The following is a 15,667-nucleotide window of genomic DNA, read 5'->3' as shown; positions in this document are numbered from 1 at the left end:
CATCCTAAAGCTCCGCTTTCACCCGGTTACCAGTCTTACCCTTCTAGCCAGACGCTCACGTCAGGAATCTCAAACAATGGCAAAGATCCAGCCACAAAGACAAGCAATGGTTCCACCCCGCGCACAACAGGGAGGAGAGAACTTTCTTTCCCTCCCTCCCTCTCTCTCCCTCCTTTTTTTTCTCTCCTCTGTCTCTGTGTGTACAGAATGTACAGTTCAGACTCTAACCATTCTCTTCATCCATTTTTGTTTTGCTTTCACATGTCAATAGTAGACATGATGTGAAGCACAATATAAGTTACCTCAGTGTTTTTGAGGAGGGGGACATAGAAGAAAATAAGTCTGAAGAGGATAATTTAGAAAAGGCAAGCAGTACTACCCCCTGAAACCAATAACTTCAACAATGATTCATGAAGTCATGAACACATCCCACTGAAGCAGTCTTAACCATCACTAAAGGGATCTCTTGAAGTTTAACTTTTTTCCAAACCTGGTTGGCAATATTATTCTAGTGCTGTAAATTAACACGTTCCATGTTGTTCCACTAGCTTCGCAACTAAAGGAAAAAAGGCAAATTGTATATTTACAGCAAAGTTTAGTTTCCTGGGTTGTCCCTTGATGATAGGATATTTAGCCCATCCATCAGGAATACATTATAGACTGCCTTGGGTAATTCTAGCTGTTTCAGCAAAGCAAAAAAATGTTTTTAAATGGATTTAATATATTTTGTTCGTTTAATGGTTCGAAGATGATACGTCTAAGCCTGATTGGTCAACATAGGCGGTCCCTTGAGGCAGTGTTCTAGCATATCTCCACGGGACAGGAAGAGTGTCGCCGCCCTCAAGCGGCTGAAGTGGTGTAGGTCCTAGCCCATGGACATCTTTTTCAGAGTGCCGGGAGACGCTTTGCAGATTCTAACCAGATAAAATATTGATTTGCCTAATTACTAGCTAAGGCTACAGAGGTGTCTTATTAGCATGTGTCACAGACAGTGTGAACTATGTAAGTTCCTAAGTGGCATTCAAAATGATTAACCAAAAAACATAACCTACAGGTAATGATTTGTTGACCGTTTTTTAGGTAGCCTACACCTATCACTGCTATTACTACAATGGGTACAGTGTACTATTATCACCAACCATGTGCTACAATGTAGCAAACATGAAAGAGTCAGGCCTCTTCCAGGGCGTCTTCTAGTATCCGTTTCGATAGGCCTAGAATCTGTAGTCTGTGATAAATGTAGGCCTATTGGACTTTTACCGATAATATATTGTATTCTACCAAGACAAACAGCTTTATGAGCGTTTTATTCTGTGAGATCATATAAGATCACAATTATTTTTTAAAAGATATGAACCGCTACAGTAGGATAGCCTACTCGTATGAAGCGGCAAAAATATGCACGTCGCTGACAAACTTGCTAATCTCGTCCTGTTTCATTGGTCACATGATAATAGCTCAGCCCATAACGATTGGTTGTTACAGAAGGCTATGGCGAAGAATCCATCTGGATTGGTTTGATTTCACCTATTTGTCAGAGAATGGTATTTTCATTGGTTGGCTGAAGTTGTACACGCGTCTCTAGTTTCGGGTTCACACACAGACTGAAACCGGTATTCTACTGCACGTTGTAAGTCTTTTCACCCGTGACGTTAGCAAGCTAACTTACAGTGCGGGAGAGGAGAAGTGGTTTTGATAGTGAAATCACTTCTAATTTCACCGTTTCACCAAATTTAAAGATTTATTGCATCCCCCTGGTGAGTATTACACTAAACACTTCATCATGATTTTCGTACGTTTAAGGTGATGAGCATTTTGCACGGCATAATAATGCCTTGATTAGTTAGCCTGTTAGCACAAACCTTAGAAGACTGCTAAGCTATTATAGTTACTGTCCATGTGGAGTAGTTAATCAGGAAAATCCGGCGATTTGTCGAGATTTATCACTCAACATGTTAACATATTGCTGGATCATATGTAAAGGGGTGACGATATAACGGTCATCTCCTTTCGATGAAACGTCTAATGTAGTATTAAGAACCTTACCGTTTTTGTGGTCGGCTGGATACTGCTGATAAAGTAGCGTTTTCGGTAGTTAGCCATGGTGCTTAGTTGGCTAATATTAGCTTGCTAAATCGGGTAGTCTAAGGTTATCATCTAGTGTTGCCACCAAGATAACTTTTTGAAATTGTATATTTATCGTCAGAAAACGCATTGGTCATTCTTATCACACCATGAGAAATTATGCGGTGTTATATGCTAGTTTTGGCGTTATCAATGATTAAACACGTGTTTCATGTCGGGGTGTTTAGCTAGTTGGCTATAATTTTGCCTTAGCACAATAAAAGTGCGCTGATGTTAGCAATGGCAATTTCCGAGGCATAGTTGCGAAAATGAGGACACATTTGTAACTGCGCGACCATTTGTTTAGTTTTATGCGCCTTGTGTCTTGATGCAGTTGTGTTGGCTACGAGTTAATTGGCAACGTTAATGAAGTAAGTTAAAGGCCATGGCTAATGGTAGCTTTTGCTGTATATCTGTGTTGAAACGAAAGCTTATTTGGGGTGTGCCGTGGTCGTCAAGGTATGCGAGACTGTCAAACAAAGGAAGGCTGCTAGTGTAGGCCTACGATTGTTTTCTGATTAACTGCTAATATCTCAAGACTAAGGTAACGTAGTCAAGGCAATGTTCTGTTTAGCATGGTTGACCTGGCCTTGGAAGCATCTCGCATAGTCATGATTGGCTTAGCCGGGGATTTATTCATATTGTTAAGGCAGCAGATGGCCCTGGGTGTTTCGAACAGGTGCTGTTTTATGTCTGTCTTGTGAGATATTTCTCTGAAAGGACCAATCTTAGACTGTGTTTTTCACTTGCAGTTAAAACCAATTGACCAAAGATATGGTGATGGAGAAACCCAGTGCCCAGCTTGTCGGGCGAGAATTTGTCCGACAGTACTACACCCTTCTCAACCAGGCTCCCGATTACCTGCACAGGTAAGCTAAAGATGACATTTGAATACAGACTTGAAATTGTACCATCCCCATGCACACATGTTTAAGGTGTTGTGTAATACAGCATTTCATTCACAATGTTTGGGATTATTGTGTCAGTTTACTTAATCACATTATAATCATGCTATTGCCATGTTCACATTATAGATTCTATGGCAAGAATTCATCTTTTGTTCACGGAGGCTTCGACAGCAGTGGCAAACCAGCAGAGGCAGTTTATGGTCAATCGGTGAGATGTCAAGTGACTTCAAAAAATCAATATTTGAATATTTGCAAATTTTCATATTATTTGCATAACATGACTACAATGAATCTTTGCTCTACTTTTATGTGAGAAACTGCTTTGAATGTAAACGAGCCGTGCAGTATTAGTCATCTAAAACGGCCTTGAGTCATTTATCTGATTAAATAGATTTTTATGTGCATTGACAAAATCATACCTCTGTGCTGGATATTTATTTTGATATGTACTCAAATCTTTGTCTGGTCACTACTATTAATGGTCATTTAAGCTTTACAGTTCTTAACAATTATGCACAATATTTAAACATGTATTCATTATGTAATACACTGTGTTGAGAATCTGAGGAAGTAATTTGTGTTATACTACTTTTCAATGAGAAACACTGATGAATAATTTGACAATTGCATGCGATTGCAATTAGTAGTGTTGCCTTTCTAATGATTCTTTGGGTATGATGAGTGTGGCTCAAACATGACATAAACAGTGGAAAGTAAAAACATTTCTTTACAGCAGTTTTTTTTTTATGAAAACCTTCAAGCAAAGTGATATAACCTGTATAGAATGCACAAGTATATTATTTCTGTTGGTCTATGAATTGCATCTTGTAAAACAAAAAACAATATCTGCTCTCCAACAGGAAATTCACAAGAAGGTCATGGCACTAAGGTTCCAAGACTGCCACACGAAGATCCGGCATGTGGACGCACATGCTACGCTCAACGAGGGCGTAGTGGTCCAGGTGATGGGTGAGCTCTCCAACAACATGCAGCCCATGAGGAGATTCATGCAGACCTTCGTCCTCGCTCCCGAGGTAAGATCTTTGGCTCTGACACTCAACTGCCCTGAAGTTATGAGAGTGGTAAACTGATAGCCTACCTCCTTCAGAGCCAGCTAGCAGGCGGGAAAGGTCACTGATGGAAAAAAAAGATGCTATTTGGGCGCACATAGTAACTCTGGTTCTCTCTTTTCTACCACCTTATCCAGGGCACAGTTGCAAACAAGTTCTACGTCCACAACGACATATTCCGCTACCAGGATGAGATCTTTGGTGACTCAGACTCTGAGGCCCTTGAGGGTAAGTTATTAGCTGTTAAATATAATGTTTCTAGAAAACGTTGTCTTCTGTAGCGCAACTTCTCTGCATTAACAATGCCTTGATGACATTGATTAGCCCAGGCAGAGCAAATGCAATAAGTTATCACTCTTGCCTCCAATCCATGTGCTGACTGTAATGCCCCCCCTTGTTTCCACTTCCTTCCTGTCTACTCATTCTAAGCAGAGTCAGAGGAGGAAGCTGAGGAGCTTGAGGAGAGGACGACGTCACCCACAGTTGCACAAGAGGACTCCGCCACCTTCTATGAACAGACACCATGGTAACGTGGTCTTATTCTGTTTTCTTCATTCTGTCTTAAATGCGCCCAGCTTGTTGGAGCTGGGGCAATGTGGTACTGCTGCAAAGGAGAAAGTGCCGATAATTAAATGCGCCCACTTCATTTCACTTGAAACGATTTGAATCATGCTTTGTTAATCACACTCATATTCTTAGGTGCTTCAATGATGTAGTACTTAGTAGCTTACTAACTTAGTAGCTCAGCTCAGGAGCACAACTTAAAGCTGTGTTGCGCACTAGAGATGTTGTGTAAATAGGGGATCAATGGGTCCCTTTAAAAAAAAAAAATAAAAAAAAAGAAAGAGACATAATTTGATTTTGACGTTTTGTCGATCTCTGTGTCTCTTGGCAATCTGACAGTGCGGAGCCTGAGGTCCCAGGGCAGGAGGAGGCTGACTTGCCCCCAGAAACCGCCCCAGTGATGGAGCCTGAGGCGCCGGTGGTTGAACTAAAATCAGAGCAGGCTGCTGAAGCAGAGGCCCCGATCTCGGAGCCTGCGGAGAAGGCCCCTGCATCCCCCACGCCTGCAGATCCCGCCCCAGCCATGCCGGAGGAGAACCGGGTATGGCTCATCACAAATACATTATTAGCCAGTTACACCAAAAAAAAAAAAAATAAATGAGATATACATGATATTCCCATGGATGGTTCTGTTTTTCTTACTCTCTTGCTCTCTCGTAGCCCTTCTCCTGGGCATCCGTCACCAGTAAGAACCTGCCTCCAGGTGGTATCGTCCTAGGCACTGGAGTTCCCCCTCATGTCGTCAAAGTCCAGCCCACACAGGTATGGCAGCCCCCCCTGCACCTATAGTCCAGTCATTTTATGAAAAAAGGTTGAACAAATTGCAACAGAAGAAAACTTTAACTGATTTTGTATCCTCAATATGTCCTGAGTAAGGGGAAAAAAAAAAAGTTAAGTTTTTCCCTTAAAATCTGATTTAAGGGTCCCTTAAAATAAAAACGGTTGCACAAACACCCTCAAGTTTTCTCCTTACGGTTTCCTTAACTTTTTCCCTTAGTATTTAAGGGTTTGTCCTTATCTTGTAAGAAATCCCTTAAACTGTTGCAGAAACGACCTGAATTGATTGATGCTGATAAATGAAATTTATTAACTACTTTTGACAATTCAAAATAAAACCTCTCTGTTAATATGCTTCCTCTTCCTAGGCCTATCAGAAACATGCCGTATTGTGTGGTTTATGTAGGCTAACGTTAACAATTCATGTGGATGTCTTGCCTATGAGCTTCGGTTCGGTTCAATAGGCAAAACGTTGGTGCACTGATGACGGTCAGGACCATCTCTAACTTGCCAACTAGTATTGTTCAGTTCATGTATATAATATAACATGCTTTACTTGCTACCTGGATAATTTCCGCGAATATTAGGTAAAATGAATAAGATCATTAAGCTTTACTGTGTTCGGTGGGTTAACTAACATCGCGACAAAGGCAGTTAGCTGTAGTAGGCTACAGCTGTTGAACGATCTCCGTGGAAACTATAGAATTTTCGTGCCGGAAAATCCCTTTCAGTGCAGTAAATCCCTTATCGTTTCTCCTTAACTAAGGAAACATTTTAAGGTATTCTGTGCAACACCCTTAAGTAAATCCCTTACCTAAGGAGAAATTAAGTCTTAAAGGTCATACTTAAGGGGAAAAACTTAAGGTGCTTTGTGCAACCGGCCACAGACCCAAAACTAATTGCAACAGAATTTATTTTCACATTTCAATTGGTGATCTAGACACCATATTAAAAGACCATGAAAATCCAGTTGGTGGAAATATGTTAAAATGAGGGTTGTTTTATGCATTATTCTTTAGCAAATACTGACAAAACTGTAATTAGAATGTTGTAGAATATACATTCTAAAGAATATCTGACCCCATCTAACTTAACATGGAATTTTAGAATCTTGCATTGTTGAGGAACATTCTTTTATTTTCAAAGAGTGAATTTCTTTGGCTTATTTCAGACTGGTTTGTTGCAAAATTGGTGTCTCTTTTTACATTTTGGCCCTTTGAATCAATGGAAATGGTTGTTGACTCTTTAATAGAGCCAGTGTGTTTTTACATGTAGGTGTTCCACAATGTTCAATCTGTACAAACGCATAGTTAAACATTATTCAGCCTAGGAAAGTGGTTTTGGTGTTTAATCTGATTTAGAGGTCACTGAAACGTGCAGCATATCACAGTAAAGTATCATTTTCCAAGACTTATAGTAATTGACCTCTTGCCCAGGGGTTGACTGATATACTGTCTGTCCAGTCAGAGGGGCCTGTATGATGCCCCTTTACTTTGCACAATTTTTGTCTAAAACAATAATCAGACAGCACAGTATGTATGTTTGTTAGTGAATGCAGGAAAATTGTGAAGGCAAAGTTGAAGATGGACATGATAATGTCCAAATTCGACAGAAGGGTGCAGATGGGATAACTGCAGTTAGCCTCCAAAAAAAGTGACTATTGTTGTGACATCTGGCAAAAAGGTACATGCTATACTAATAAATAAAGTTTAAGATTAATAATTAACAATGCATGTCTATGCATGGGTCATGGTTTTACCAAAGTCATAGAACAGTCAAAACTATATATATTCTAAAAGCATATGCACTGTACATGAAATATAGCATTAATCTACTTATGTCTCATCTTCCTCCATACCATGCATAACACATACTCCTCTATTCTGTATAGGTGAATCAAGTGAACAGCTGATACATTTTGGCCTGCACTATTAAGGGAAACAAATTAAACACCCTAAACTATATATTTTCTGAAACCATATACCCTCTAGAGGAGATATAACACAATTTAAGACATTTCCTATCTTCCTCCATGCCATGCACAATACATTGCCCTCTATTCTGTAAAGGCGAATCTGGTGTGAAGTGGATACATTTTGGCCTATACTGTCCAGGGAAAACAAATTAAACACCATAAACTATATATTTTCTATAAGCATATACCCTCTAGATGAGAGAATACAGGTCTTAACTGGTATTATCTTCCTCTATGCCTTGGACAATTTGTTTGTCAAATGTTGCAATTAGTTTTGGGTCACTATACATTAGCTATACATAATGACATTATGCCCTGTTTGCCCATGTTAACAAACAATTTAAAAAAACTTATAATACATTTTTTGTTTGTCTTGATGTAAGTAATAAACTCAGTAATTTTCATGGTGATGGTTAATTTTTTTCCCCTATTTGCGTGAGAAAAATACTGTATAGGCGCATGAATAGGGTATATTTAGGTCTTTTTCTAAACTTTCCCCTATTGGGATTCTTCGGGGCTTTTTTCCCTTACTCAGGACACAGGATACAAAATCAGTTGAAGTTTTCCTCTGTTGCAATTTGTTCAACGTTGACTCCTATTTTGGCTTAAGATGACTGGAATACTAACCAAGATGGTTGCACACGCCAGGTCTAGAGAGTGGTTCAGTTTCTCGAAGTTTGTGTGTGTGTAACGTTACTTGTGTATATTCAGTTGTGTGGAAAGGTTTAGCCTAATATCTGATGCTATTGATGGGGAAGGAGTGGGGTATATAAATCTTGTAGTCGAGTGAATGTCATATTTTGCTCCTGTTTTCTAGTGTGTGTGTGTGTGTGTGTGCATGTACAGCCAGTTGACTTGAGTGTCTCCCTTTAGCCCAGAGTTGAGGTGAAACAAGAGGCCCCCGTTGCGGCACAGAGACCCCAGAGGGATCAGAGACCCAGAGATCCCCGACCTGGACCCCCAATCACCAACAGAGGCCCCAGAACGCCAGGTACACTTCCTTATGAAACGCACATCTGCATGCAGAGGTGGAAAACTAGGACTTCAGAAAGCAAGTTATGTATTGTATACAATGTGTTGGTTCAACCTGTGCACTCAATGCTAATTGGCTGACCTACTCATTGGCTGATCTTATTGGCTGATCAGCTGGTTTAGTGAATGACTGGAATAAATGATGGAAGGACTTTTCACTTTCTGAAGTCATATTTTTTTTTTCACCTCTGTCTGTGTTTGTACACTGCATGATCTAAATTTTGTTTAGATCATGGTGCTCAGGTGGTGGGCTCTTCATTGTTTTGGTAACGTGAAGCAAGATCAAGATAATTTTTCTCTAGTGCTTCTACTAGCATAGCATTGGATGTTGCAATGAATAGAAGTGGTATTTGTCAGCTGACATGTTCTGCAGGTGCAAAAATGTGTTGGTCCTGTGTCAAGCTTTTTAATCTACCATTTCCCTGAACAAGACTTGCTCATACTCTGAAAACTGTCAGCGTAGTATTTTTTCATTACAGTGCAATTTCACACTTTTGTAATGGCATCCGCCGTATTCCCAATTTGATGTGGTCTGCAGCTACTCCGGCTTGCATTTCTCTGTCTTTGGCAAATATCCCCTCAGTCAGAACATTTTGCACCCTTGGAGGTGACTAAATTGTGTCCCTCCTCCCCACCCCCCTCTGCCTTATTAAAATCCGATTCCACATTAATCATTTCTGGTCCAGTGGAATGACATCTCCAAGGTGGCCCCCGTATGGCAAGTGTGTGCTCTTCCTCACATGCCTGTGGAGTGGTGACAAAAGGCTTGTCATCAGCGTGGTGACTGTACATGAGTTTAAGCAGCAGCGTTGAAACCCCCCCCCCCTTTTTCTCTGCCGATTGTTACAGTGCGGGACGGCGAGCAGGGTGAGGGCGTGGAGACGCGGCGGACGGTCCGGTATCCAGACAGCCAGCAGCTCTTCGTGGGGAATGTGCCCCATGACGTGGACAAGGCCGAGCTCAAGGAGTTCTTTGAGCGTGAGTGTCCTGGAAAACTTGTTTTAATTCTTTAGTACTACCAATGCTATAACTGTAACTCTAACTGCTGTTTTTACTATTGCCATTACTGTTAGTGTGTTTATTATGACTACTGTTATTATGGCTGTATAGCTAATCTGCTTCTGCACTCTCATCCTCATCGTGGTAGTAGTATTTATTATTGTAGTATTTGTTATCTAAGGTCTCTTCTAGATAAAAGCATCTGCTAAATTAATAAATGTACATGCAAATTGTCGTGTGTGTGTGGTAGAGTGACCTGCAAGCAGGATGAGTTTCATTGACTGATTGCCCATTTGTGTCCTGCAGAGTATGGCACCGTGTTGGAGCTGAGAATCAACAGCGGCGGAAAGCTTCCCAACTTTGGCTTTGTGGTGTTTGACGACTCTGAGCCCGTACAGAAAATCCTGAACAGCCGGGTAAGGGCAGGGCACATGGATGGATGAATTGATTGATTGATAGGTGATTTTTAAAAATTTTAAAAGGAAAATGTTTGTAAACTTGCAGGTATGCCATATGTTGAATGATTGCCAGAGTGTCAGGTTTGACAAACTACAATAACAGTGAATTTGGATTGTGTGTTTTTGCGAGAGTTGTTTTAATGGTGGTAGTGGGAGGCTGAATAAGGCTTGACCCAACTGGGCTGATGTAAGACAATATATGATTGAAATTGTCAATTCAGATTAAAGAAAAAAAAAGTCTAACATTTGCAAATCAAACAAGTACATAGATTTGTGTTATCTTTTTTTGCGATGAAACACAAAGATGTTATCTGAAGACTGACTGTTTGTAAAGGGAACAGTGATCAGAAGGGCAGAAGTAGGTGATTTTAAAGGGGGGGAAAATCCACTCACCACTAACTGTGGTGCGCAAGAAGGCGACTGGTCCTTTTGAACTCGTCAGAACCTAACGTGATCTGCCATGTTCCTTTTGTGTCTTCTCTTTGGTTCTAAATGTGGGAGGCGAGGACTTGGTGGCTGTAGTAGCATCACTGGAAGTCATGTAATACGTGGAGTTAAGGCCCGTACACACCAGATACGATACGAAATAACAGTGCGAAAATGCGAAAAATTTGTGTGCGAAATTGTACTCTTGAACACCTGAGAGATTCTACTGTTAACGTAAACTCTTTGTAACTTCGGCATATAGGCCTATTTAGGAGACTAGTCATCGTGAGCAGTAGGATCACCCAATCTATCAGCTTTTTTTCTGCTCGTCGTTCTATTGTGACATCAATGGAACCCTGCAAAATCATTATTTGATTGGTCAACAGCTCTTTTTCGCATGCGAAATTTTGCATGAAATGAGACCGTTAGCCTATGCCTACGCAAATGTTTTTAATCGCAACGAATTTCGTCCTCGGTGTGGACAGACTAATACGAATGCATGTGTTTAATAGGCTGCGTAATTTCGTGCGAATATTTCGTCCGAAAAATCGGACTCGGTGTGTACGGGCCTTTAGTCTAGCGGAAGTAATGACTGCAGAGAATGTTTTAGTTGTGATGTGAGTTTGAGGTATTGATGGTTGTGGTGTCATGAATTCATGCCCTACATTTCCCCTCTCCAGCCCATTAAGTTCAGAGGTGACATTCGTCTGAACGTGGAGGAGAAGAAGACAAGGTCCGCCCGCGAGGGAGAACGGCGAGATATCCGCCCACGTGGTCCTGGTGGCCCCCGTGACAAGCTCGGAGGGCCCAGGGGACCAATGGGAGGCCGCGGAGGACTTTCCCAGAAGCCCAGCTTCGGCGGCGGACGAGGAAGTGGACCCAACGAGGGACGATTCTCTGCGCCACGTCAGTGAAACGGACCCCAAACGGCTTCCCCTCAGCCCCAACTCCCTTCCCCACGTCACAGCCACTACTGACGCAGGTCATACTATTTGACATGGATCCCCTCATCCAAACACACCCTCCCCTGAACCTCATACATCAACCCTGACCCCCGATGGTCTCCTTTCTGTCTGCTTATGCTCGCCTGTCTGGTAGGTGGAGTATGGTCAATCCCAGTTTCATCTGGACTCTCAAATACTGTCTCTTACTTTTCATTCTTGAATTTGTTGTAGAGGAAGAAAAAAAAAATCAAAGATGGAGTAAAACAATTACTTGAATTGGGGAAAAAGGAAAGAAAAAAACATAAAATCAAGAGTCTGTTTTTTAGCGTTCTCTCCTTGTTTCTTAAAGGAACGTGTTTTTACTGTGTACTGCTAGCACCCGCTTTCAGGTTAAATGCAGGTATGGTTTTATTTGGAATTATTGCCAAGTTGGATCATGGTTGTGTACAGATGACTCTCTTTAGCATGGGGAATACAGAGAAAACCCTGTTTGCCTTTTAACTGTTGCACTTCAAACAACTCCACTGTCGAGAGAACAAATAAACTTGGTATAATATTTTACTCTTGTCTTGTGGATCTCGGTTCTTTCCTGTAGTGTGAAGAGTTGAGGGGTTTCTGTGAACTGGATGTGTTGGCAGCAACTACATAACTGAGGTTGTCACACAGCCCGTGTTAGGTTGTTTTAGTTCTCCATGAAGACATGCCTGCTTGACAGGATTGTTCCCCTTTGACATGGTCATGTTGTTCAGAAGGCTATTTTATGTAATAATTTTAGCCATGTTTAAAATGTAGAGAGTGGATACTTCCAAAATTACTTTAAAAAAAAAAACTGGATATAGAATGTTTTGAAAGTCTTAATATATAAGTAGGCTACACAATTCAGAGGAATGAAATGACAAACATTTCTGCAAAGAAATATTTTTGCTTTAAAATGTAAAGCTCAGAAGGCTACCGGTAAGTAAATCGAAAGTGAATAGTTGGAAGTTATCTAGCCATTTTAAAACCATAGCGCTAGCTAGAAAACGCCAGTCATTTGTGAAGACCAACGCTGCTGCGTTCTATACTGCTCCGCTAACTAGACATTTCCCGCAAACATCTTACACCTGGAACATGTCACTGTAGGTTGTTGAACCTACTTGCACTTGAAGCTTTTAGCAAGGCAAACACATAGGTTAGGCTACTACCCATACACACAGTTTCCTTACTGCTGCAGATAAACTTCAACAAAGGTTAAAAAGATATTTCTCAGATTCTTTACTCAGTAATCCATAAATCATCACTTGAAACTTCAAGACAGAGATGGGGTGGTTTGTCTCTCATGAAGGGAGAAGACGGCACAAAAAGGTTATGCCATCTTTTAAGACTGGTCTATAAACATGAATACTGCATGGGTCTACTAAAGGTGATGGAGCTTCATGATGTAAGCGCCTAGGTGGATGTCAGTCACAGGCTTCACAACATCTCTGGAGTAGTCTACAATCCATGACGTTGGTAACTTAACAATGCTCTTGTTACACGTACCCTGTGCAGTCCACAATACCAAAGCAATATCAAACAATGTTTTAGTCAAGGCCTATATGGCCTTGATAATAATAGTCTGCTATATTAAGTTGGTCAGTGAGTTTAAAGTATTATGATAATTTAAATTAAACTAGATGTACCGCAGAGCGTTACAAAATATGACTGCCGCCCAGTCCAGCACATTTTTCCCACAAAAATAACGCTGAAAGGCCTATATGATTCTAACTGTCTCACTAAATTGCATTATCCACACTCAATTCTCACTGGTATCTGCTAGACAACAAGTACCAAAACATGGTTAGTTCATAGATTTCACATATAAAATTCATTTTATACAACCCCACCCCCATCTTGCCTGTTCATAATTCTGAGAAATTCTTGAATTGTGTGCATGTGTGTGTGTGTGCGTGCTTGTGTGTTTGTCCATGTGCATGCATGCGTACATATGTCTACTGTGTGAGTATGTGTCATACGTATGATTACTGTGAATGTATATGTGTGCGTGTGTATCTGTTTATGCACATGTGTGCACATGGAATGGGTTAACATGACCCCTGGAGGCAAACATACAGAAAAAATTGGTCATCCTAGGCCCTACGGTTCTCAAGATATTCACAGAAAACTGTGTCTGCCCTACCCTCCTTTTGGGGGGTCCAGTCCAGCGGCGGGGCTACAGATCAAAACGAAAAAAAGATGGTTCCATGCTATCCATGTGGGGTTACATGCCCACCAAGTTTCGTGTACCCCGGTCTTTCAGTGTCCCAGGAATCCTTGTTGGTGTACGGTCACTAAATGTACACATAAATCATTTTATTGTAAGGCCCCCATGAGCGAAAGTTCACAAAACTTGGCATGCATTAGGAAGGTGTCATAATGATCCTACACTTTCAATTTCGTGCAGTTTTGACCATGTCAGCCAGAGATATTGTGATGAAAACACCTAATTTTTTACTTTTTAATTTTTAACTAGGTGGCACTATACATGAAATAAGTGGTAATGGGATGGGTTGACATGCCCCCTTAAGACCAACATACAAAAAAAAGGTGGACCTCCTAGGCCCTACGGTTCTCGAGATATTCACAGAAAACTGTCTCCGGCCACCTACAGGCCAGTTGGTGTATAGTAAGATAAATTAATTTATTGTGTGGCCCCCCATGAACGGAATTCCACGAAACTTGGTGTGCATTCAGAGGGTGTCATAATGATTCTACACTTCCAATTTTCGTGCAGTTTTGACTATGTTAGGTCACAGATACCTGCGATTACAACACCTCATTTTACTTTTTGTGTTTAACTAGGTGGCTATACATGAAATGAGTGGTTATGGAATGGGTTGACATGGCCCCTTGAGATCAACATACAAAAAAAAATGGTCCTCCTAAACCCTACGGTTCTCGAGATATTCACAGAAAACTGTGTCTGCCCTACCCTCCTTTTCGGGGTCCAATCCAGCGGGGGAGATCAAAACGAAAAACATTCATTGCAGAATAATATTATTATGCAGTTACGTATGAGCCTGATAATCTGTGGCTCATTTCCTATTCGCAATGTGAGGATAGTAGCCCCTTGGGAGCTGAGTCGGCTAAGAAATAGGATTAAGAAATCTGAATACATTTGAGGATAGTGCCAGCTATTTGGATTGGATAGAAGGTGCATGGGGAGTTTTTTTTTTTTTTTTTTTTTTTTTTTTTTCTGGTCAGCAGGTGGCTCCGCATTGGTATTCATGTGTGGTCGGGCTGGGCGGCTTGCTTTCCTTGGTCGCACTCATCGTGTATTTTAGGCCTGCAACCCGTGACCCACATTGGCTCAAGATGGCCTGGTACAGCTGGCATTGGCCCATGGAGCAGACGGACCCCCAGCTGGACAAAACCCCATAAAAAAAGCCCACGGCCCAGGGAGTCTGCAACACAACAGAGCTGGAAAGAAATAAATCGGGGAAAAAAACAGCTGAAGGTTGTGAGGATATGGGAAGGAAAGATGCACTTAGTAACGTGATTTTTCATGGACTGGTCAGTCATCTGTACTTCAGATGCTCTCAGGTGCTGAGTGAGAGGGTTAAGAGTGAAAGGTGGACAAATAGAGGGATCAGAGAGAGAGAGAGAGAGAGCACAGACATTTGTATTGCTACTCTGTCACCTTCACACTCTGTTCATGTGTAACCATTTTTTTTTTTTTGTCAGAAGCTAATTATTGAGTGTCTCACATCAGAGGCATCTGTGGGCTACACACTAAGGAGGAAGGGATAAAAAGGGGAGGAGAGGATTTGTACTTCATACTGTGGGAAGCATATTTCAGTCTGTCAGAGCCTTCATGTCTCACTGACTCTGGGCCCTGAGGTGGTTTTCCATGTCCGCTGCAGTGCCATTATAGTCCCACTGTAGCGTACATGCATGTGTATGTGTGTGTGTGTGTGTGTGTGTGTGTGTGTGTGTGTAGTGGAGCTGCGTTTGGAGGTTATGAGCTACACACTTCCCACTCAAGAATGAAGGGGGTAGGGGTGGGGTAGGGGTAGGTGGGAGGACAGCTAGAGAAAGAGTCCATTGAATTGATTCAGTCAGTCCTTTGTGGGTCAGAAAACCCTTGCATAATTTGCTTGCCAGAGGCAGGACATCCCACGTAACGGCATGTTAAAAAAAAAAAATCCTCTTATCACAATGAATGGTTATCACAAAGATTATGAAGATAAAGATGTCAAATTATGTGCTATAGTGAAACATTTGAGATGTCACCCCATGACGTTGAGTTATTTAATCTCCTTTTAGGTGTAGTTAGATTATTTAGAATTTTGTTATTTTTTCAAGTATAAAAAAATATAACTGTACCTTTAATGACAATGCCATCAATCAAAATTCTAATATAAAGCTGTAG

General features: G+C 41.2%; 1 protein-coding gene across 1 annotated transcript; it reads left to right on the top strand.

The window, feature by feature from the left end:
- Positions 1-1,571: 1,571 nt before the first annotated feature.
- g3bp1 (GTPase activating protein (SH3 domain) binding protein 1) lies at positions 1,572-11,838 on the top strand. The gene is made up of 12 exons (XM_048232267.1): positions 1,572-1,757; positions 2,877-2,993; positions 3,159-3,240; positions 3,893-4,066; positions 4,240-4,330; positions 4,535-4,628; positions 5,006-5,207; positions 5,327-5,428; positions 8,292-8,409; positions 9,300-9,428; positions 9,756-9,865; positions 11,014-11,838. Exons 2-12 carry the CDS (start codon positions 2,899-2,901, stop codon positions 11,245-11,247), a joined length of 1,431 nt encoding a protein of 476 aa, XP_048088224.1. The 5' UTR covers positions 1,572-1,757; positions 2,877-2,898; the 3' UTR covers positions 11,248-11,838.
- Positions 11,839-15,667: the final 3,829 nt, after the last annotated feature.

Source organism: Alosa alosa, chromosome 21 (genome assembly GCF_017589495.1).
Source record: "Alosa alosa isolate M-15738 ecotype Scorff River chromosome 21, AALO_Geno_1.1, whole genome shotgun sequence".
NCBI lineage: Eukaryota > Metazoa > Chordata > Actinopteri > Clupeiformes > Clupeidae > Alosa > Alosa alosa.
The sequence above is the reverse complement of the archived record's forward strand: the minus strand, read 5'-3'. Positions and strand labels throughout refer to the sequence as shown.